Genomic DNA, 22,858 nt, shown 5'->3' on the forward strand with positions numbered 1-22,858 from the left:
ACACTGACATGTGAGGTCATAGATGTAGAATCCAGCTTCCGGGGTTTGACAGATTAGTTTTCACGGGCACGATTGCAGGACTCCCTGGGCTGGATGTAGTCCACTGACTGTAGGTTGTTCACCGCTGAGATCTATCCTGTAGGCGTATAGAATAATTACCTTTCCCCGCGAATAATGGATTTTTCTCGTCTGGGAGATTCTATTTAGGACAAAAAATGTTATGCGCTTAAACGAATCGGATGGAATGCTTGGTCCAGAGTGGATATCCGTGTGATTACGTAGCTTGAAGCGAGTATGTCTTTCTTCGCTTGTAGTTTAAATTCGGGCGCCTTTTGTTCGCGTTGCATGTGAATCATTGGCATGGGCACAGCTGCTCCGTATATATATTTCTGCAATAATTGTCTCGAAACCAGTCCTGGCTCTACCATTTTTTTTCATAACCTCCCCACGTTGCTTATCTTCCCTCCTCGGAGGAGGAAAAAAATGTGTTGGTGAATGTATGTATTAGTGTGTGTATATATATATATATATATATATATATATATATATTCATTCACATGGATATAGATATAAGGGAAAGGGATAGGATGTATTATATATATATATATATATATATATATATATATATATATATAATATATATACATACATATACAATGTATATGTGTGTGTCTCAGTCTTAAAGGGGAGGATGGGAATCTCCCTCTATCCCCGCCTTTGTTTCCCATGAATCGCACGGGAAGGTTATGAGGAGAGAGGGAGATTGAGGAGGTGGCAGGGGATGCGGGAGAAGGAGGAGGACGAGAAGATGACGGATGAGCCCGTAATTCTCGGACGGCGCGCCGCCCCGGAGGGATGCTAACGGATGAATCGGGTCGAAGCTTTTTTTAATTTTATTTCCACCCCCCCCCCCCCATACTAACCTCGACCCCCCCTCTCTCTTCTTCTTCTTTGGCTGAGCATCCACGGGCAAGCAACGTCCCGAATTCCGTGTTTATTCGATCGAGACGCTTCCTTTTACGCTTCCAAGACGGGAACAACGGTTTCAATATTTGGCAGAAATCCCAGATACGAAGAAACCTTACCCGTCTTCCCCGGCCCCCACCTCCCTCCAACAACTCCTCTCAATTCCGTTTCTCTCTATGGAAGGGAGACGTGAAGGATTGAGGATGGCGTGTGATTGACTCCCCAACCCCCCCTCTCTCTCTCTTTCTCACCCTCACGCCTCTTCCTCTTCTCCACAGTGGCCATGCAGCAGGGAGTCGGAAAGAGACGGAAGGAGAGGGGACGGCCCGGGGCGCACAGGCGACCGCCCGGGGCGGGACGACGTCGTCCACCGCGGAAGGAGCGGAAATCCAGGCAGATGGAGGGGCCAACGAACGGTAAGAGTGGAATTGATGCACCCGCTTCGTTTTCCTTTTCAGTTTTCGGGACTTAGAATGCTGTCACCGTAAGCGACAGTTCGGTTGCGGTAATCACTCACGCGCGGCTTACTTGTCGAGGATCTGCTGCATTACTCTGTCCCAAAATATTTTTATGTGTCACACCCGTGTTTTTTCCCTTTCCTGTGTATTCCAATATTATTTTTTAGGGGGAGATATAATCATGCCGTGTTTTTCACTTCTAAATCACTCTCATGCACCTTATATACTCATAGCTTACGTTAATCATGTAAGGGTGAATATAATTACTTTTGCTATGTACTCCGCAGTAAGGTATGTTTACACCATATTCATATTTCATTGGAAATGATGACATTTTGTGATGTCACTAGTAGCAACCCAAGTTGTTGTCCGTACGAAATCTCGATAGTTGTTAAAAATTTGTGAAACTCTTAGTTTTTCGTAATCCTATTTACTAAATAACGTATTTAAATGCGATTTGGAATTTTGAAAGCCATAATATGAAAATATTAATGGAATAATGCGTTTGACGATAAATATGCCTAAGTGAATAGAATGTGTTCACTTTATGAGATTCTAATTGATTTTGCCTTGTATGTATATATTCAGTCATCTTGAATGCAGGTTGTATTTCACTTAACTGGATCAAGGTATTTATGAACTCCCTGTGATGCGGTACTAATCAAATTTGCCTTCAATTGAAATGTCAATTGAACGTGCGCTGAATTTCCATCATTGAAATGGTTCCTTACATGGCTCTACTTATTTCGATAATATGGTGTCTTCATTAGATACAGCTAGCGTTAGTTAACTGCCTCCATATTGCTACTCGATCTATGTTTCTAATATAGAGAATATTTACGAAGTAGGCTGAAGCATGCAAAGGTTTATTTGGATTGCGCACATTGCGGATATTTTTAGTTTGTAACTCTTAATGTTAGTATCGTATCCTGTCATTCATTCCTGTGATGAATAATGATAGCTTCGAGCGAATGCGACATGACCGGCCCACACTCAGCAGCCGTTATGCCTTTAATCTAAAATACATATCTAGATTTATTCATCTCAGTAGCATAAGTGCAGATTTGGAAAAGTGCTGGTAATTACGTGTTGGCTCAAATCGGTTTATTTAACGACACGTGATATTCGTTCGTTGTATGCAATTTTTTAATGCGACGCCGTTAATCATGAGATGTTTTAGCTTTCCTGATGATAGAAAAGAATAGCCCCTTTCTCGCCTGATTAATACTCAATGAACGACCGAACCGAAAGTGTTGTCACCCCGGGTGCGCGTAAGTGCTGCAATTAAATTTATTACTCGATGACATATCTGTAGTTAGTCACTCAGAAATGACTCGTATCGCGAAATGAAAAAAAGATGCTGGAAAAAAGTTTTTTGTTTTCATCTAGTATATGTTGCTTGGCTTGGAATAGGTAAAAGATGAATGTTATTTTTTGCAAAACCATATCTATTTCTCAATCCAAAAGTTAAATGCGCAAATGGCATCCTCCTTAAAAGTATTGATATTAGGACAGTAAACGAATTTTCTGTGGTGCGAATGACTTTAGCACTAATCTATCGCACAATTTTTTCCTCGTTGAAGACAAATATTTTTTCTCTTCAAATCAATTCCATTTGAAATAGAAGTGTAGTTATTTTGATCCACCAGTGATCTATACTCCATTCTGCATTATTGATAGAGCTAAAATGGAGTCAAGGACAAGATGCAAGAGAATTAGGGGTCGAGCGATCGCCCCCACACCTTGACAATTTGTAGTTTAAGTAACTGAGGTCAGTTTTCCGATCCCCTCATGCTGCTGGCATGTAAATTATTAAGATGTGGGTAAGAAATATTTAAGTATTGAAACATCAAGGACAGTCAAGAAATCATCTTGTCAAACATTTAGGTTTTGTATTATTAGGACATATTCCAAGTCCTTTGGCTCTTCAAACAATGATGAAAGTACTGAAATGGTAACGACCTCTTGACCTCTGATGTCATCGGAAAGACCTGAGGTTTTTGTCCTCTATGTAGCCTCATTGGTGAGAAACCATTGTACATTTCTGGCCATTGGTACGTGAAAGAGTCGCATAATGTCAGTTTTGGGGTCCATTTCTTAAAGTTGAAGGATTGCATTACAAACTACTCAGCTTAATATAAGCAGGAAAATGGAGTAATTGCGTAAGAGCTTTCATTTTATTTCCTGATACATCTCAGAAACTACAACTATTGTGAATAAGTGAATGAGCCAATTACTCAAGACCGCGACACTGAAGCACAATTATCTCAGGTGATTATTACGAACATGTTATTGGCGTTTCTCCAAAATAATCATGTAATTATAGCATTGTGTACTGTTATCAATCCTCGGTCCAATGTTTCTCCATGTTTTTAATGATTCCTCTCTCAATTTTCCCTGGTTTGCGTTAATAGAATCGAGTAGTTAGGGACAAGCAAACGGTGAAATGAGACCCCTTTTAACAGCTCAGTGGTGCATATAGTGAACTATTGGGACAATATTTTTTCTAAAGAGTATTTGCAAACTTACCGAGTAATATTGAATTAATTATTTTTGGCTTGATGTAGTGATAGATAAAATTATCTGGTTTGCGTTAATAGAATCGAGTAGTTAGGGACAAGCAAACGGTGAAATGAGACCCCTTTTAACAGCTCAGTGGTGCATATAGTGAACTATTGGGACAATATTTTTTCTAAAGAGTATTTGCAAACTTACCGAGTAATATTGAATTAATTATTTTTGGCTTGATGTAGTGATAGATAAAATTGCAGCTAGGCTTATGAAAAATTATTTTAGCTACAATTGATCGATAAAAAGATCGCTTCTATAATAATGTATCTTCCTAAAATTAGCATCACTCTGATAACGGTTGCCTATGTTACGAGTTGCATTTCAACGAGAACCTATCCAATTAGGCTCAAATGCGCGCTTAGACCTACCCCTATAAATAATTTTCCGTCTGAAGAGGCTTCAAGCAGCTCCTTTGAAAATGTTGGGAGAAGACCTTCCTGCGTGCCTCTGGCATTTATTTTGTGAATACGAGAAAATAATGGTTACTTATGCAATGGAGTTATCAGCCATGTTCATATTCAACTTACGGGCCTCGGTGGCTTCTTGTTTTCAGAGAAATAACGAAAACCTCGTACCGGATAATTGCTTGTCGGCTAGGTGCATGCCCTCATTAAGAAAATTAATTTAGCCTTCTGTCATCGTTCATTGGTGTATATCCTGCTTCGCTATCTCTTAGGTTGGGTGCGCTATCTCAACTTCTCACGCTTTCATGCTGGCTAAATGTTTTGTTCTGCACTTCTAAGGCACGCCATGACATTTCCGCTCGTACGTGTACTAGTGCTGAGTCATATTTTCACAATGCTCGTTTTAGAGGATTTTTGTTCCGTATAGGTGTACGTACTCTGGATGAAGCATTCCGTTGGCCACGGTAATCCAAAATCGTGGACTGGTGCATATTAACGCCTCGTTGAAGGATATGTGGCACATTCGGGAAGTAGACATTAAATTAATACTTTAGAAATAGACGATTGTTGATTGAACGGACCATTTGCAACGTAAGACGTTTAAATGTCAATAGACTAACTTCGTCGAGTAGTTTCTAACATTAGACGAAAAAGTTCAGTTTTAGTTATCTTCGAGCTTAATGTAGTAAACGAATAATTTTGAACGAAATACTTATTTTGATTCCGAAAACGGCACAGCCGCAGCACATATTGTTAAAAAAGGTTTTGGGACCTTGGCCGGAGATATTTTCAAAGAAATCCATACGTGCACACGCAGGACATAACATAACACACATACCTCAAAACATATGTTGCGTTACAATCTAGTACTAGTGTGTAGCTAGTACTGATTCCTTTTGGATTAGCATATCGGATCCGCGATTAGTTACCTATCTACTGCCTATGATTTCACTGGAAGATTAGGCACCTGAATAATCGCGCAGCTTAGTTTACATCGGCGAAGTCTGAAGGCTTCATTCCGATTTGATCCCGGGCCCTCCGGTACATAGGAGAATGATGAATGCACTAGGCTACTACGCCTCAAACTTTGTTTTACGAGGGGTATTCCGTGAAGAGCGGTCATAAATCTTTTATTCCATAATTTTTATTACAAAACTTTAGTTTTATGCTGTCATGCATATGTGGTACAAGCTTCGTTGACTTGACTCCTGTATTGCGTCAGCGGCAACCGTTGAAAATTGAAACATGTTCAGTTCACCGAGGCCTGCTTCCTATATTTCATTTTAAAATCACCATCAACCTTTAGCTTTGCTCAATATTTGACGAATGATGATCCCAGTTTGTGCTTCGATATTGGTTTAAACTCATCCCCAGATTAATTCGGGTGTGTTCCTCCAATAAATCTCTCGTTCCGTTCCTGTTTAACAGGATCCCAGTTGTAAGTACCAAAGAAAACCCTGTTGAGCTCTTGAGTTCACGGGTGGCGACATTTATTCGAATCCTATGCCAGTTTCGTGACCATAGTTTTGATAAGGTCATCAAGTAATGTGCAGCACACTTGCTTTATTTTATTAGATTTGTGGGTGCCTCGACGGTGAAGGTCATTTCGCTTGCTTTATATGTGATAAAATGCACCTTCCGATTTGAAATTCTCTGGCTCCTGGATTCGTTATTCACGTGTACAGCAATTACTCATTCAAATCATCGTGAAGAATTATGGTAAATCACCAGTTACCATTTTGCTTGTCCATTCAGAGTTAGCTGAATCCAAGAAGTAGTCAAATTTGAATTTTTCAGTGATTCCTCTGAATTTATCAATTTGGACTTCCAACTCTCCAAAACCATGGGATAACTATGCTCCTTGAAATCTTATGGAGGTAAGCATATTATCTGTCCTCGGGCAGCATTTATGTAATTGTGTAGCTATTGGAATTAGAGAGCTGCAATGGTTACAGGAAACGTTCTGGAAAAACGCAAATTCTACCTACTTCTGTCATTTTCCACGTTTTTAGACCGTAGTGCTTTCATCGTCAATAATACGGTATTTATCTGGGATTTGTTTTTTTAAGAAAACATTTTCAAAACGTCAGGAAACGATTTGCTCCCGTGTTCCCGTACGATAATAATAAAATATGGAATAAATGAAGAGGAGTAGTAGTCGAACTCTCAAAATTAAGTTCTCGAAAAATATCTTTATGCAAACTTGTGCATTATTTTAAAGCTGTTTTTGTGTAATGACTTTCGTAAAAGTATTTGCTGTCTGGCTCTTGTCAATTGAAAACTGCATCAATATATAACTCCACTATGATAAAAAAATGATATCTAAAGGGGAAAGACCGTCGGTATGCCGTGTACTTGGGGTCTTCCTTCAAACAAGGAAATATGTGTACTTTGAACAAAACATTCATTTTCGAAGGATAGGCATAGCTATTGATTGTGTCTAGAATAATTTCTCCTCTAGTCCTTTCAGTGTTAACTCGAAACCCAAATGAGAATATGCAGTATTTTTATGTTCTCGTAACATAAGCAATAAAGCGTATTTTATCCCTCAATAAATAAGGTTAGGTATACGTATTTACAATTTACCGAATCTCTCTCTCGTGACTGTACATAACGCGTACATGCATACTGTATCAATATTCCTTTTACCTTAATGCTTTAACTATCTTATTTTTCATCCATATACTCGTATCTCTGAGGGGAATTGCCCGCGTTGCTATGACATTTTAACGTTAAATAGCGGTTAAAAAAATGTTTGGTCGTAATTTAAAAATCATTACGTCACAAAGTAGTGCAGATGTGGAAATTGTGTCGGGTTTTGGATGCCAAACGACTTCGATAATTCTATTTCTACTGGAAAATACTCAATTCTCGATTAACTCATTTCTGGCCGCGGCATTCTACCTATGAGATTAAAAAGGTCACCCAAGCTACAAAAGGAAACCACATTAGCTTAGATATTTTAGACTTTTATTTGTCATCCCAGTTCTCGCCGTTGCCTTTTTTATCCGTGAAATGATTTGCATTCAAAATTTTTTTTCAACGGTAAGCTATTTCGTGTGCACACGTCAGAGTTTAACTTATTTAAAGCTCGGCCGTCATTTCCAATTACAGTGTATATACGTTATCATTATTCTTTCCGTTTTCATGAATGGCTTCACTGGTTTCATCCTTGCTAACTCTTTTGTCAGATGATTACTGTTGGCCATCGATTTTCGCGGTTACATTTTCTTCGCATATTTTCCACGTCGCGACGTTCTTTCCGCCCTTGCGCTTCGTTATGTAATGAAAATGTGTGCCCTCGGCAGTGAAATGTTGGAATTGAACGCAGTGAACCCGCGGAATTGGGTGTTGAAACATCTGCGGCATTGAGTTGTACCAGCCATATGAATTCCATATGAATCTAATTGAAGCTAGTCATTTGAGCACTGTTTATTTAGCTCCATTCTCATCTCACATCACCTAGTATGTCCATATGTATAGTCTAAGGGCCCTCGTAACTAGTTGGCCATCGTGAACGTGCCCATTTGGCGGATATTTCGGCCACAAGCAATGGCCACTGGAAAAAAATATACGAAGGGAAGGTGATAAAAAGATAATATAATATTTTCATTCACGTTGGCGTTGTCGAATTAAAGCTGCTACTACTTCTACTCTCATTCTCTTGCCCAAAAGCATAGATTTCACATCTGCGGAGCGCTACGCTTCAGTGATTTTAAATTGACTTGGTCTGAATAGAGTATGAATTGAATCACATTGTTATAAAAAAAATCCAATTTTTCATTCGTAAATTTCTCAACAACCCTCGGATGAGTTGTGGGCTAGCCCATTGTTTATGAGAGTAGATTAATATGTGATCAACCGAGGAAGGGCTTCCATCCTTTCCGAGTTGATTGTTCAGGCCCATTCGCATTTATTCTCGATTGACTGACGCGGGCCTCTTCCCTGAAAGAAAGTGTCATTCAAGCGGAGCGGATTTTAATTCAATGAGGATTTGTTTGGCCTCAGCGGATGTGTTAATACTTTAGTATCTTAGGAAGGCCGAGGGCATTAAAAGAATAAAAACTTTTATTTTAAACCACGGTCGTCACGCCTGCCCAGGGTGGAAGAATCACAGATGATCGCGTAAACAAATGAATGATGACCAGCGATTCTCCCTACGTCGTGAGCCACCAGGTGTTCGTGAAGAGCTTTTAAATCGTATGGTTTCTCATTGTTCGGGAGCCTCGTAGGGGTGCTGATGCGTCGAGTTCAAGCAACCCTAGTGAGAAAAACGTGCGCCTGCCTGCCAGGCTCTCAGTGGAAGGTTTGTGACTCTTTTCCAGCGGACAGTGGAGGTAAACCTGTGAATCAACGACTGGAAAATTGAATATTATTATCATATAAATCTCGTTGCAATTAGGCAATTGTCCTGGTGGCAACAGTCAAGTCTGGTCAACGGTCACTCTTACAATGCACATACATAAATACACAAGAAGAATATATATGAGACAAAATGCTCGTCACAAATGCGACACTTTAAGATTACCAACCGCACCTTTACCATCACACAAGGGTTAGGCTCAAACCATGCCTCCAACGCTCGGTCGATCGCCGCACTCCGTCCAAAATCATACTCTCCTAAATCTCATACTACCTTGATCAAAAATTTCCCGGAATTTATTCAGAAAATTAAAAATACAAGTTTATTCATCTAAATCTATATTGTCCCCTTCAAAGTAATCCCCATCGACTGCAACACACTTATGCCAGCGCTTGATCCAATCCTCGAAACATTTTTTATATTCGGTTTTCGGTATGTCCATCAGTGCTTCCTGCGATTTTTCCATTACTTCCTCTCGGCTGCTAAAACGCGTTCCCCGTAATGGTTTTTTAACTCGATTGAACAGAAAGAAGTCACAGGGAGCCAAATCAGGTGAATTCGGTGGCTGTTGGATGGTATTTGTTGCATTTTTCGTCAAAAAATTACGAATAATGATAGCACTGTGCGACGGTGCGTTATCATTGGTGCAAAATCCACGAGTTTTCTGCCCACATTTCTGGTCTCTTTCGGCGAATTGCTTCACGCAAACGTCTCATAACGCCCAAATAATACTCTTTGTTTACTGTCTGGCCTTCTGGCAAAAATTCATGATGCACTACACCGTTGTAATCCATGAAAACCGTCAGCATTGCCTTCTTTTTTGACTGAAAACGACGTGGTTTTTTTTTGTCTCGGCTCATTTGGTGAACGCCATTCACTTGCCTGATGTCTGGATTGCGTGTCGTACTCATAAACCCACGTCTCGTCTCCAGTAATGATCCTTTTGATGAATGTGGGATCGGATTCAGCCTCGCAAATCATGTCTTTTGCGACGTCAACACGGTCTCTTTTTTGCATGAAATTGAGGTCTTTTGGCACCAACTTTGCTGCTACACGACGGAAACCCAAATCATTAACCACAATGTCTTGGGCGGATCCATAGGCAATGTTCAAGTCCTCCGCTATTTCTCTGATGGTTAATTTGCGGTTATTGACCAACATTTCTTTTACTTTATCAATTTTTTCACCGACTTTCGATGTCGATGGTCTGCCACTGCGTTCATCATCTTCGATTGACTCACGACCACTTCTGAACCGCTCGTGCCACTGGTAAACGACCGTTTTTTTTAGAGAATCGTTGCCGAAACACTTTTCCAACATTTCCAACGTCCGTGCGCCACTAAATCCGTTTTTTACGCAAAATTTAATACAAGTTCGTTGTTGCAAATTTAAATCCATTTCTGAAATTGTAAAAAATCGCCAACACACACAGAGATAGATGTACTCTTGGCTACGTAACTTTTGCAAATGTCAAGTTATGACACTAAGATTTAAAGGGAATATCAACAACAGATGTACCAATTTAACAAAAAAAACAGAACTCAAATCGGAACGATGGGAGCGCCACACGGTGGTTATTCCGGGAACTTTTTGATCAAGGTAGTTTACCTTTCAAAATCACGCACCGGTAACACATCATTCACTTTTATAATACAAATTGTGACGTCGTCCACATCACATACAAACAATATTTTTAAAAGTACATCAGTATAATAATCACCGGTCAATGGAGTTTATCACCCAGTGGCTGCTTTACGCTTATTATTAAAACTTCTAAAATTGAATGGAAAGGGCTCAAACAAATTTCCAGGCAGCTGGTTCCATTAAAAAATAGTCCTGTTTAAATTAGAGTATTTTTTCTTAATTGTCTTTTGCGTTCTTATTTTCATTTTAAAACTCTGGTCGTTTTTTCCCTTCAAGTTTGGTGTTTCTCTCTCTTTCCATAAATCTTCCCACGCCTCGTCATTTTTAACAATAAAAACATCGCGCCTAACCTACTCCTTTTTCTTTTATTTTTCAAACTCTCCCATTTCAGTATATCTAACATTTCCGTGACACTATTTTTTCTTTGTACCTTCGGAGTATATATCTCGCTGCCTTTCTTTGAACTGTTTATATATTTTAAATATGTTCCACCTTATATGGATCCCATTCTATGGACGAGTATTCTAGGATAGGGCTAACCAGTACCTTGTACACTTTTTCTTTTGTGGCTACGCTACTTCTTCTTAAATTTCTCATTACCCAATGAAGTACTTTAAATGCCTTCCGTGTCACATTATCTACTTGGGACTCCCCACCCAAGATCCCTAGTTAAGTAAACACCTAAATATATGCAATGACTGCTACACGGGGCTCTTTCTCCGAAGAGGGTGTAAATATCCTTTGGTGCATTCTTTTTATTTTAAAATTTTATAAGCTTATTCTTACTAGCATTAGTGCTCATATTATTATTTGTAACCCAGCCACTAAGGCGATCGATGACATTTTGTAGTATTACGCGGTAATTTACATGCTCTACCCGTGCTCTCACCGCGGAACATGTAGCTGAAGAGAAGATTGAGAATTCAGACTTACCGCCTGCGGCCCAGGACGGCATTAAAAACGACCCAAAAGCAAATTTAAACTGAAATAACTAAATACGAGCTTGGCCAGAGTTCTTCTTCCAAGGGATGTTGGTCAATTAACGAGAGAAAAATTGCATTTTTTGACAAAATGATTCAATTCTTACTCTATTCAGACTAAGGAAATTTAAAATTAACTGAAGCGTAGAGGTCTACAGTAGTGTACTCTAGCCTCGTAATTTAATGAACTAATGCGTTTTCTATATATGCGAACAACTATTTTCAGACGAGGACGGTGAGAGTAAAATAAATAGCAAAATATCTGGTGAAATCCTCGAAAACTTGCTGAATATTGCAACCTCTTCCATGGAACCATTGGATATCGATGTGATAAGAGTTTCTCAAATACATTGTCAAATAAGCCTACTGGTTTAATGATTCTCTTTTCCTTTCATTGTTAAAGCAATACTTTTTGAAAAAGAATGAATTCTTATATTTTAGATGCTATATTTTCTTCACTACTTATCAAAAACGGATATTATGATAGAAATATAACCTTAATCTTAAATAGCAGACGTATCCTTTATGACTTTACTGCTTTAACAGCTGATAGCACGAAAATCAACTAAGAATCTTAAGCTAACCAGCCATCGCTAGTGCTTGTATTTGGAGCGTGATCCGAGACTTCTTCTGCCAAAGAAATCCAGGATATCCGGAAAAGAAGTTCGAAAACCTGGTGTATCCCCTCACATGGTGCCAAATAATTTCAACCCAGATGTTGGCGTTAAATCTTTTCGCGGACAATACACCCGGGTTTTGTTGTTTTGCTCCTTGATTTCTCCTGACCCTTTTGAGCCGCTTTAGTCAATCCCGGAAATGTGGCAAGGTTGTTGGCAGTCCGCTTGAGACGCTTGGACCCCGTGAAGTTCACGGTTTCGCATTCCTGAATGTTTAATGCCGATTTACATTCCGCGCAATCCTCCTCCTAAACCCCCACCCATTCCGGTTTGAAGGAGGCGATCCCTTCACCCTCCATCCCTCCCTCCCAATGACTACGCACCCGAGAGCACAAACGTATAATTAATTTTTAAGTCTCGAAGTGAAATTCCAACATTTACCACTTTTATTATGCAAAGTTTTGAGTTCCCCATCGTTTTTCTGGATGCCTGCCATAACCTATCCCTCTCCCCTTCCCGCTCCACCTCACTAAAGATTCCTTTCTTTATTTGCCGAGAGACTGCATCGTTCCGTTTTAGCATCGCGAGTCCCGCGGGGTGGTGGGAGAGTCGCAGATGCTTCGGCGCTTGAAGAGGGGTGCGCGGAGTGACGTACTACAAGTCCGCTCATTGATCACGAGGTTAACGCAGTGCCTGCTCAAAATATTTCGGCGGTACCAACTTCATGGTTGGGTGTGTATGTGTGTGTGTTTATGCACTAACTCTGGGTGGCGCTTAATGCACTTTAGCGTTGCATCGTGGCGTCTGCGCAATTGCTGACATTTCTTATCCCCTGGGGAGATTTGTGGCTGACGTCGCTCTCGCGTTTTACGTGGAACGCGTTGCCGTACTTCACAGCGGCGAAATCTCTTTGAAGCGATGAATGGCTTCGAATTTAGCATACCGGTATACCAGAGTTGATTACGAAGGAGTCTGGTCGCGTGGGTTATTTTTGGGAGTTTCTTAAGGTTAAATGTTATTCGCACGGGTTATTATAGAGGGTTTCTCAAAATGAAACGAAATATTCTTCCTTATTAATTTCATATTTTAATTGATTCCGAAAGAGCCTAGATTTTGAGCTCATTTAGTCTTCATGCTTGCTTAAAACTTCGAAGATCAACAGGGGAACTAGAATTCGTTCGTTTAATATCTTATTAGCCTCTTTCCGTTGAAAATGAAATTTTTCATCGCTGCGAGACTACGTCGTCAAATATTTGAAGGTGAACGGCTTAGTATTTTTCTCTCTGGTTAAAGCGGCTGATTACAAGGGTTAAACGACCTTTTGTCGGCTCAGCATCGGCTATTATTATAAAACCACTTTCATCAGAGGCTATTCTTGAGACTGAGCGCAATCTTGAATGCGGGAATGGCTACTTCTGTACCTAAATGGTATCCTGGAAACTTATTGGTATCGTCCCCACTAGCTATGAAAGGCTCATAAGTCGTCGACATTACCAATTCGTGTGGTCGAAGGGTGTTCGCTTCTTCCTATCGTTCCCTATAATTGCCTCTGCATTATTTCTGAGATTAGCGTCTCCCATTGCCTTTATGCCGTATTTGTTCCCAAGTGTTTCTCAGTAGTTATTTTCTTCTCTCGTTGCGCTAAAATTACAGTAAGTTCAATGAGGTAATTCACTCTTAGCGGTTGCAACTACTGCCCGTAAGTGTACCTCTTTCACCCTTCCCATATGTTGTTCAACAATGGTATAATTATTTTATTTCCATCCACTTACATCATGACCTTTTAGATATGGATGTGAGTGGCAGGACTCGATTCTTCAGCTTTGTATTTATTTCATTTAAGGCATGAAGATCTTATATGAAATTCGAGTGATAAAAATGTGTGTCGGAAAAACAATTTTCGGCAAGCTCATCCTTTCTTTTGCTCTAATCGCGATTTCTGGTGGTGCGAAAACAACTTTTGAATTTCCCAATGTTCGTTTCATCTAACACATATTTTAACCGCGTGATCACCCGGTCAAGAAATATTGCACCATCCTAATTCTTTCAATAGTCTTTCAAAACTTTACTTTCGTCTGTCACACTGACTGACAAATCGATCCTCTGTGTTTTGGTCTTTTATCTATTCCGTAATTTACACTTTTTCCGAAGACTATCAAATTAATTGTTAAAGACTCAATACGAAATAACACATCCCATGCACTCTTATAATACTTTTGCCTGCCACGTGCCAAGTTACGGCAGGCTTTTTAAGGAAAACCCGCATATATTTTTAATGTGCCCCTAATAAAAACTCTGAAGTGAGAGTGACTTGGCGTGTTCACAGCAATTGCTCTTCCAACTTTTCTGTAGCAATATATTTGCATGAGTGAAACTTTTATTTCATATTTTGAGCCATCACTGTCCTCATACGCAACATAAAATGAGAGAACGAGCCCTTTTCCAGTGCATAAACTGTAATTTCCTAGGTGATTGATGGCAGCTTGTTGGTCTCAAGGAATTTTTTCGAGTAATTAACTACGTAGTAGGAACATTCCTCATTGTGCATTGTCGCACTCAGTCAATTATTTATACATCCTTGGAAAGAAAACTCGTATAGCGCCTGCCAACTATTTTGAACGAAAACTGTATGGCCACGATGTAATTTATTTGGTAAACACGTGATACGGGGAAGCCATCAATTTCTTAAACAGCCATTGGAAAATACGCTGAATTCAATGCAATTCTGAAGTTACGCATAAGCCGTATTTCCTTAAAGTATTTATTTAGAAATCTTTACCTTATTTATTGCCATGAAAAAAATTATTACTAAGTAAAAAGAGGTGATCAGATTTTATTATGCGGGTGAATTTAAAATGAAAAAAATGGGTACTTTGGAATTCATCATTTCTTAGTCCCGGTTTACCTAAAATGGATTTCACTGAAATAAAGTATTCCATTTAGTTAAAAGTATGAGCTAAAAAAAACGCTAAAAAAGTTATTTGCTACAAAGGAAAGTATGATTTCGTGCATTGAAAATTTGCATCGTAAATGCATTCATGGGTCGAAAAATGCAGTTCGAGGATTATTCTACCAAGAGTGCATAGAATCAGATCAAGTTGACCTTTCACGGTGGTCGCAAATTAACGCCCGTCAAGCTATAATCTTGTTTTATCTAGGTTATCGACGAGCGTCAGTGCTTCAAGCCGCCATGCATCATGGCGATGTGCCCTGTCACTTAGAACAGCGATTCCCTGGGAAGTTCCGCTTGGCGTGACGGATTACTGAATTTCTGTGCACAAGCTCAATTATAAAAATCGTTGAAGTTGATTAAAAACTTTTTAGCAGTGAAAATACTTTTTATTTCATTAAACTACGCTCCGATAAAGTTTTCTGACTTGTCCTGCCATGTTTTCACCATTAAATATATAAAGGTACCTGAAAAGTGGAAAGTAATCAATATTTATTTTGACATACTACATCCTTTGAGAAAATAATAATGAATTCCAATTATTTGATCCTTTGGATTCGTCATACTATTCCGAGGAAACCCACAAGTTCCCTTCAAATTTAAACTTGTGAATCAATGAATAATACAATGCGGAATAAAAAAGTGAGAAGCTTTTAAATACGGTTAATAACATCATTGTACTGATTTTAAAAAAATGCATTAAAATAAATGTACCCTGCAAGCCGCCGCTAGGGTATGTGGCAGGGGATTGATGTGATTCGAAATTATTTGTCGGTCAAGTAAACTGCAGAGCTGTTGTGAAGGAGACATCTCACGGTCACGTGAGGCATTGTCTCGTTCGCCAAGGGTCCGCAAAGTCTCTCCACCGCCTAGATGAGAAAACACGCCCCAGTTTGTGATTCCACGGCAAAAGGCATTGGAGAGAGAAACTATGATTCGTAAATGGGAGTGTCACACAAAGGAGTAGCATATAATCAACTACCCCTCGTACGAAGTCCAATTTTGGGGTTTGGGCTTTGCCTAGTCGTTATGGACTCTCATCCACAAGAGTGAACAATATACGTAGTCACTCTTAGTGTTCCTTTGCTTAATAGCGAGGCTCAATCCATCTCAGATGTGAACGAAAATGTTTCTTTCAGAGTCAATGGGAAATAAAAATTTCTTCAGAAATAATTGCGAAAAAAATGTTGAATGAAATTATTAGTCATAACGTAGCTCTTTGTTATCCGTTAACCATGCACTTGTAGTGTAGTGGCTCGCGCTGAAATAACGCGAAAACGCCCATGCTCATTACCAAATTTATTTCGTAACTTTGTTGATGTGTTTTAAAATGCCACATTGTTAAAGTTTTCGTAGAGATTTGTGTGAGAATCAATTCTACCAATACGTATTTCTATCATATCAGCTCACATAGGAGTGCTGGAAACCAAGGCATCTCATAGGCATTGATAAAGGACGATTTATCAAATGACTGCCGTCTCATAAAATAATTCAAAATCATTCGTGGAATAATAATTACGCCTGCTTCGACTGGTGATTTTGAAATCGTGATGAAGGGAAGGCTTTTTATAAGGTTTTTCAAAAGATTATAATTCTTGAAATGACTTTGTTTACGATATAAATATCCTTATTGTATGTCTATGGTTTCTCAAGCCCTATTCAATTTAAAATTCCTCTGATGATGGCTCCGTCAAAACTGTGAAACTGAATTGTAATCTGTTCTCGAGAACACAGTTAAATTCATTAACCTCACTGCTGCGGGAATATTGAATTGTAATTGACTTGACTGATGTCTAATTGACGTAGCATAAATTAGCTCTTGAATAAAAATGAAACCTCCACCTAGAGATTACAGTTGCCTATCCGATGGGCTGTTGGAGGATATTTAAAACAAAGTGTAAAAAAAAGAGTTGTAGGAAATTTCAGATTTTGACAGAATAAATAAAATTTTATTTTCATAATAATGAGTCATATTCACTAAAATTTTAAATAATAACGAGTTGAAAAAAATTTGCTGCCTATTTTCGCTTACGAAATAGTAGGTAGTTTTGGCTTAATGGGTATTTCCCCGAGCACATGTTTATGCTGAAATCCATTTATATGAACGAGTGACATTTTTGCTCATAAGAATACAGCATAAAAAAATGTATGCATATATTTTTAATGCTTTGAAAATAAGGTATAATAATTCAAGGATGAAGAATATACTATGGGAACGAACCTTTATATTTACAGTTCCTTAAAGGTTGAGTTGCTACTCCTGGCACCTTGTTGGCAATGATCTGACTGATAATCAACCGACAGAAGTCATTCAGGATATATACTGTGATGTCTCTAATGTTTGTTCAGTTTTCTACGTGTTTTTTTCAAATAATGACTGTGTTCAAGAGTGAATAAACTTATTGTTCACGTAAGTATTCATGTAGCCTCACAACTTGCGTAGGCGTGAAAAGTTAGATGAACTTTATGGGTAACAAGCTAACTTTTTCCTTCTGGCCTAAACAGATGTAAACCAAATTACGAGTATTTGGTGTGTGAAAAGATATAATATCATGATCAACTTACATTGGCCGCTAATTGTTCAAATTCTATGAAAGTCACTTGATATGTCGTGTAGACTATGCTATCTGATTGGACGGTGTATAAAATACAAACTGTTCATCTTTTTAGGATAATGCACGATAAATTCGGAAACTCAGTCCTTAAACTTTTTAGTCGTGGTCATGAAAGATTCTATTCTTGAAGGCTTAAAAATTGAATATTAGTGAGATTTCGTCTTCTGTGGCATTAACTTTCCTTGTCCTGCTCAAACTTCTTTTACTATTGCTATTCTATTAATTTTCGTGAACACATAGGACTTTGAAATTCTAACATTTGAGGTTAATCAATAGTGTCAAGCCAAAACTAGTGTTGACGATGATTAACGGCGAAGGAATTCTTATTCGGTTCCGAAATTTTGTGAAACTCGCTTTTACGTGCTTGTAAATATTTCGTGTGATACTCTTTCCTGATTCAGCACACTTCACTTGCACTGACGCCCTCATGGTAAATTTCAGGGCGAGCCGAAGTTTTTGATGTATTTCCGTCACGCTCCTCATTCGCTTTTCTCGATCTCCGAAAGTCGGACAAAGTCGGATTTTTTCCCCTTGTCTGTGATTCTTTTGCTTTTCTTGACGTATCGATCAGAAGGGAAGAACTTTCAGTAAGCGCAAACGAACACAGAATTTTGAGTCGAGGTTTAAAGAGACGCCTCGCCGCGGCTCTTTCCTACGAACTCCTCAACTGCTGCCGTGTTTCTTTTTTTAACTCGGGCTGTTCGAACTTACAAGTCTTTATTTGGCGTTAGAATTCCATGTGCACCGCTCTACCGGGGTTTTCGTTAGCTGTCGATACTAGTGTATCTCTGTCTTCGGCGTCTACGGCAACGATTACATCGTCTACAGACGAATCGAAATTGCAGGCTGGTATTTTATCGATGATTTTTGAATGAAAAAATGATCGCTCTCTTGATTTATATTTTGTGTTAGTATAAATGCCTTATGATAAATTATCTTTGTTGTTCGTTTTCCGAAACTCTTAAGTAGCAAATCAAAATCAAATACACGTGACTCTTCAAAACGGGAAGCACCGGTTCGTCGAAAATAGTGTCTTCCTTATCTATGCATTGGGAACAGATAATTGAGAACGTTCATGGAAAAACTAATTTATAGAGAGTTTCTCTCTCAGATCACTCAAGTGGACGCAGCCTGTGGGTGGAATTGGCTTAGCCGAAAATGCTATCTCAAAAATAACTACATAGTTAATCTTTCAGCACTGAAGTTCGAGAAAGCCCCCCCCAATAATTTTTTAAACAGGCCCTACCTAGTGGAAGAGTAGAACCAACGTTTGACGTCTTTGAGCAATACATATATTTTTAGATATGTTAGTGCCCTGCAAGCCACCACTAGGGTGTGTGGCAGTGGGTGAATACACACCAGATTAATTTGAACACGAATATTTGACTCTACCACGGTCGGATAATGTTATTCTGATACCTTGTCGTTCGTGAAAAAATATGGCATCTTAAATTGATCTGTTCTGCACTTAATAACAAATAATACATTTTCAACTTCTCTGCTTTTAAAGAGACATCCTTCCAATTTATGTATAAGATTTGATCTTTTTTTACCCGACCATTCACAAAGTCTTAAATCGAACCCAGGATATTTTTGTCTATGCCACATGCTTATATTTTTGTGAGTAGTTTATTATGAGGTACTTTGTCAAAGACTTTCTTAAAATCTGGGAAAAAATGGGTCCAGTGGAAAATTGCTCCCTCCCGAAATAAGAATATCACGAACAAAAAGCTCAGGTTGTGTGTTGTGTCCTTTGTGCTTGCACCGAGATTTTATCCTTTCCCCAACTCCCCTCACTCCACCCACAATAAGTTACAACAATGGAAATAGGTACGTATCATTCTTATTATTTGAAGAAAAAAAAACTATTGCGTTTTATTTTAATACGTTAAAATTTCACCTTAGTTCGCCTAAAATTAATTATTGATAAGTTTACTTCTTTCTCACAAGTAGTGTGACCAAATAAAAAATAATGAACGCTTCGTTGACGTGAACTGCGCTCACCGGCATTCAGCAGTTCAACCGACAGAAACACTCAATTCCCGGTCGTACGGTAAAACAGTCAGAATGAACTGAAACCATTAGTAGAATAATGATGCTTTGGGTTTCGCGGTATTGCTCTACCGCTTTGACAGATCTCTCCCATTGATCTTCTACGTTCTTAACTGCTGCTTAAAATATATCACAACTTATTTCCCTACTCCGCCCATAGGATCCCTAACTTTGTGCATGCTACTAGCTTAATTAAATGGGGGGAAAATTTTCCTCGGTTCATATAGCCTCAGTGTGTGGGGCATGGGAGTAAAAATGTGGCGTTTCTTTTGGTACGTAATAATTATGCAGGTTAATATTCGTTCTAAGAATAAAATCATTCAACAAAAAGTTCGATGGGCAGCTTTGGTTCTGAATTTTCGTTGTTATTAGTTTTTGCACTGGGGCCAATGAGATAACTCGCACTGTTAGGTTTTTATGTAGAAGAAACTAATTCAGTTATATTTTTTAATTTAGTACCCTGCGGACCACCGCTAGGGCGTGTGGCAGGGAATGATTACACACCAGACTACCCTTGACCCAAAACAAATTTCCTCTTGGTGTGCTCGGACAAATGTTATTTTATTCTGCTCCCTTATAATTCGTGGGAAAAAGACATCTTAAATATATCCGTTCCTCACTTAATCTCTCGAATTTTATTCATATGATCTCTTCTACTGTAATACGATCTACCTTTTACGCAACGCGTATAACCTTTGCTTTGACCGTGCCTTTGTTTTCTTTGGACGTCTATGAAAGATTTTTCACGTCGAAATACTACAATGGCGAATAATCGAGCTCAATAATAATAATAATTACAAGTATCGTTCTGTCGAGTTAGAAATTAAAGTTCCAATCGTTTTGTTTTGGGTGGCGTGGTAGTTTTGTGAGTGGAGCATTAGACCGACGGATTCCAGGGTGTAAAATTCGATTGGTGCCTCCGAACTCCACCAAAAATACGTGCTTTTCTCAGTACTAGGACTTCCTGGGAAACTGCAAGTGGCAAAATGAAAGGAACTGTCCCTCGAAGCCCGGGGCGTGTGAATCTCACACGCCCGGTGTCATAAGGCTTGATACGAGATGATCTCCACCCTCACCTATAGGAGTAACCTTCGCTTTGAGGGCGGGTTTTCATCATCCCAAGTGGATGGAGTGTACCTATAAATTTCCTTTGAACGTGACACCTCTCGAAGTGTCGTTGAGAGACGGTGAAGTGAATAAAAATAAGTTGGGGCCAATATGCGATGAAGGGAGGCGTCTACGAGGAAGGGGAGAATTTCGGAGCCATTATTTGAATAAGGAGATGACCAAAGAAAGGAAGGTGGAGCAATGGCGAAACCCGGGATTTCACCGGGCGTAGCTATTTTATTATTATTATTATATTGTACACTGCAAGCAACAGCTAGGGTGTGTGGCAGAGGGTGATTACACTGCTGACTACTTATGATACGAACATCTACAACTTAGCATTCAAACCGTCACGACTGCATGTGACAGAAGTCGTCAGGGCACTAGCTATTTTAGTGAAGTTTAGTGACATTCCGGATGCTCAAATTGTCGTAAGCTATACTTTCTAACGTTGTGGTCTCGAATTGTGTGAGAGAAAAATGATTGCATGCATCAAATTGACTCGATAGTCAATTTCACTTAACTTCGAACAGCAGTCGCGTCTATCAGTGTTATACGCCACTATAATTATTCCTTCCGGGTCAAATTGGAACTCGAACGATTTATACCTTTTATCCAAAAGTTCGAGCCGCACGGGTACTCTTCGTCTTCGCTTCCGGAGCCTGCCAACGCAATTCGCCTATCCATTCTGAAAATCAGTTGAAGTCAACTGGGAAACTGACCGAGAGGTTATCATCAGTGGAACGAACAGTGGAATAGTGATTTTTTACCCAGCCATCATGCTCGCTTTCTACAACACCACGCCTGAATTTACACTGTTGAAAGCGTAAGATATCCCCTCACCTCCGATCAAACCCGCAATCGCACTTGCGTCTGGGAAGTCCATCCTCAGAAGAAGGAGATGGTACACCACCCTATGTAAACCGTACCGCCGTCGACTTCCTCTCCCGCGCTTCTCTTTCCCCCGTGGGAGGCGACGGCGTCCGTCTCAACACCGCCCCCTCGAGCCGCCGGTGGCGCCCACCCCCACCGCCCTCCTCTCTTCCCCGCCCCGCCGCTGCTACCCACTAATCCCACGCCCCGTCCTCTGCCCTCACAGCGCTGCTTTGTTGGCTTCCCCGGCAGCTCACGAGTCTTTTATTTTACTGCGGGAAGGGGGGCGGCAGGGCGCCGTCGCCAACCCTTTAGTGATCAAAACGTGCCCAGATTGAGGGTCACGAAGAGTGAGTGTGTCGGGAGTGTGTGGGGAGGGGTTTCCGTGGGGGTGGGGAGGGGAGGTTGGTATGGCGAGGGTGGTAGGAAGGGAGGGACAGGGAGGGTAAACGGTACATTGCGGCCGGGACGCCAAGGTTACAGTCTCCGGACTTCTGTCGTCCGGACGCGGTGCGAGATGGGGGAGTGGGAGATGGGGACGGTGCCTTGCTTTTCTGCTCCGCTCCCTCCCAGCGTTGACGCCTCGTCTTAGGTTCCCGGTTACGCCCCCTCTGCGGTGTCACCGCCCCACTAGGCAGTCGAGTATGTGTGTGTTTGTGTGGGACGGCGGGTGGAATGGAATCTAGGATTGCCCTCGCGAGGCATGCGTAGCATTCCCTCCCCACTTTCCAGCCGCGCAGCAGTTCCCGTGCAACTGAGTTGCCGACTGAAAAAAATAATCCACAAATATTTTACAAGAACGTAGTGAATCTGACATACATTAGGATGGAGGGTGGTTACTCTGGATAAAATGTATTTCGGTAATAATTTTATCCCTAAAAATAATGATGTGACTTGACCAGGTGATGGCTGGTGAGCGCACACCCTTGTAACAGCTTGCGAGGTATTATGTAGATGAGTACACGAACTTTTCAATGAGGATTAGCCTGTAGTTTTGACCTTCCTAATTAGAAGTAATATAGTCAGGTTTTTAGGAGTGAAAACGGAATAAGGCACGGACTTGACTGCTATTTCACTGCTACGCTTTTACGCCCCTTATTAATTAATTTTAATGTGTTCACTTTAATGCCTCGCATGGCAATACATCACTTTTCGGCGTCAGTTCTCATAATTGGCCGAGGTGAATAGTTGATGGTTCCAATGGTGATAACGATGATAAGTAGTCATGAAAAATGAATTAATTTAAGCATCAATTCGC

General features: G+C 40.0%; 1 protein-coding gene across 1 annotated transcript in view; it reads left to right on the top strand.

Annotated features, from left to right (window-relative positions):
- The window catches only part of LOC139698556 (uncharacterized), a 322,044-nt gene that overhangs the window by 76,601 nt on the left and 222,585 nt on the right, over positions 1-22,858 (top strand). Inside the window, exon 2 of the mRNA XM_071597394.1 lies at positions 1,245-1,382. Coding sequence (XP_071453495.1) covers positions 1,245-1,382 — 138 coding nt within the window. The remainder of the gene's footprint in view (positions 1-1,244; positions 1,383-22,858) is intronic.

The sequence above is a fragment of the Hetaerina americana genome, unplaced genomic scaffold (genome assembly GCF_022747635.1).
Source record: "Hetaerina americana unplaced genomic scaffold, ioHetAmer1.1.p SCAF_89, whole genome shotgun sequence".
NCBI classification, from domain to species: Eukaryota; Metazoa; Arthropoda; class Insecta; order Odonata; family Calopterygidae; genus Hetaerina; species Hetaerina americana.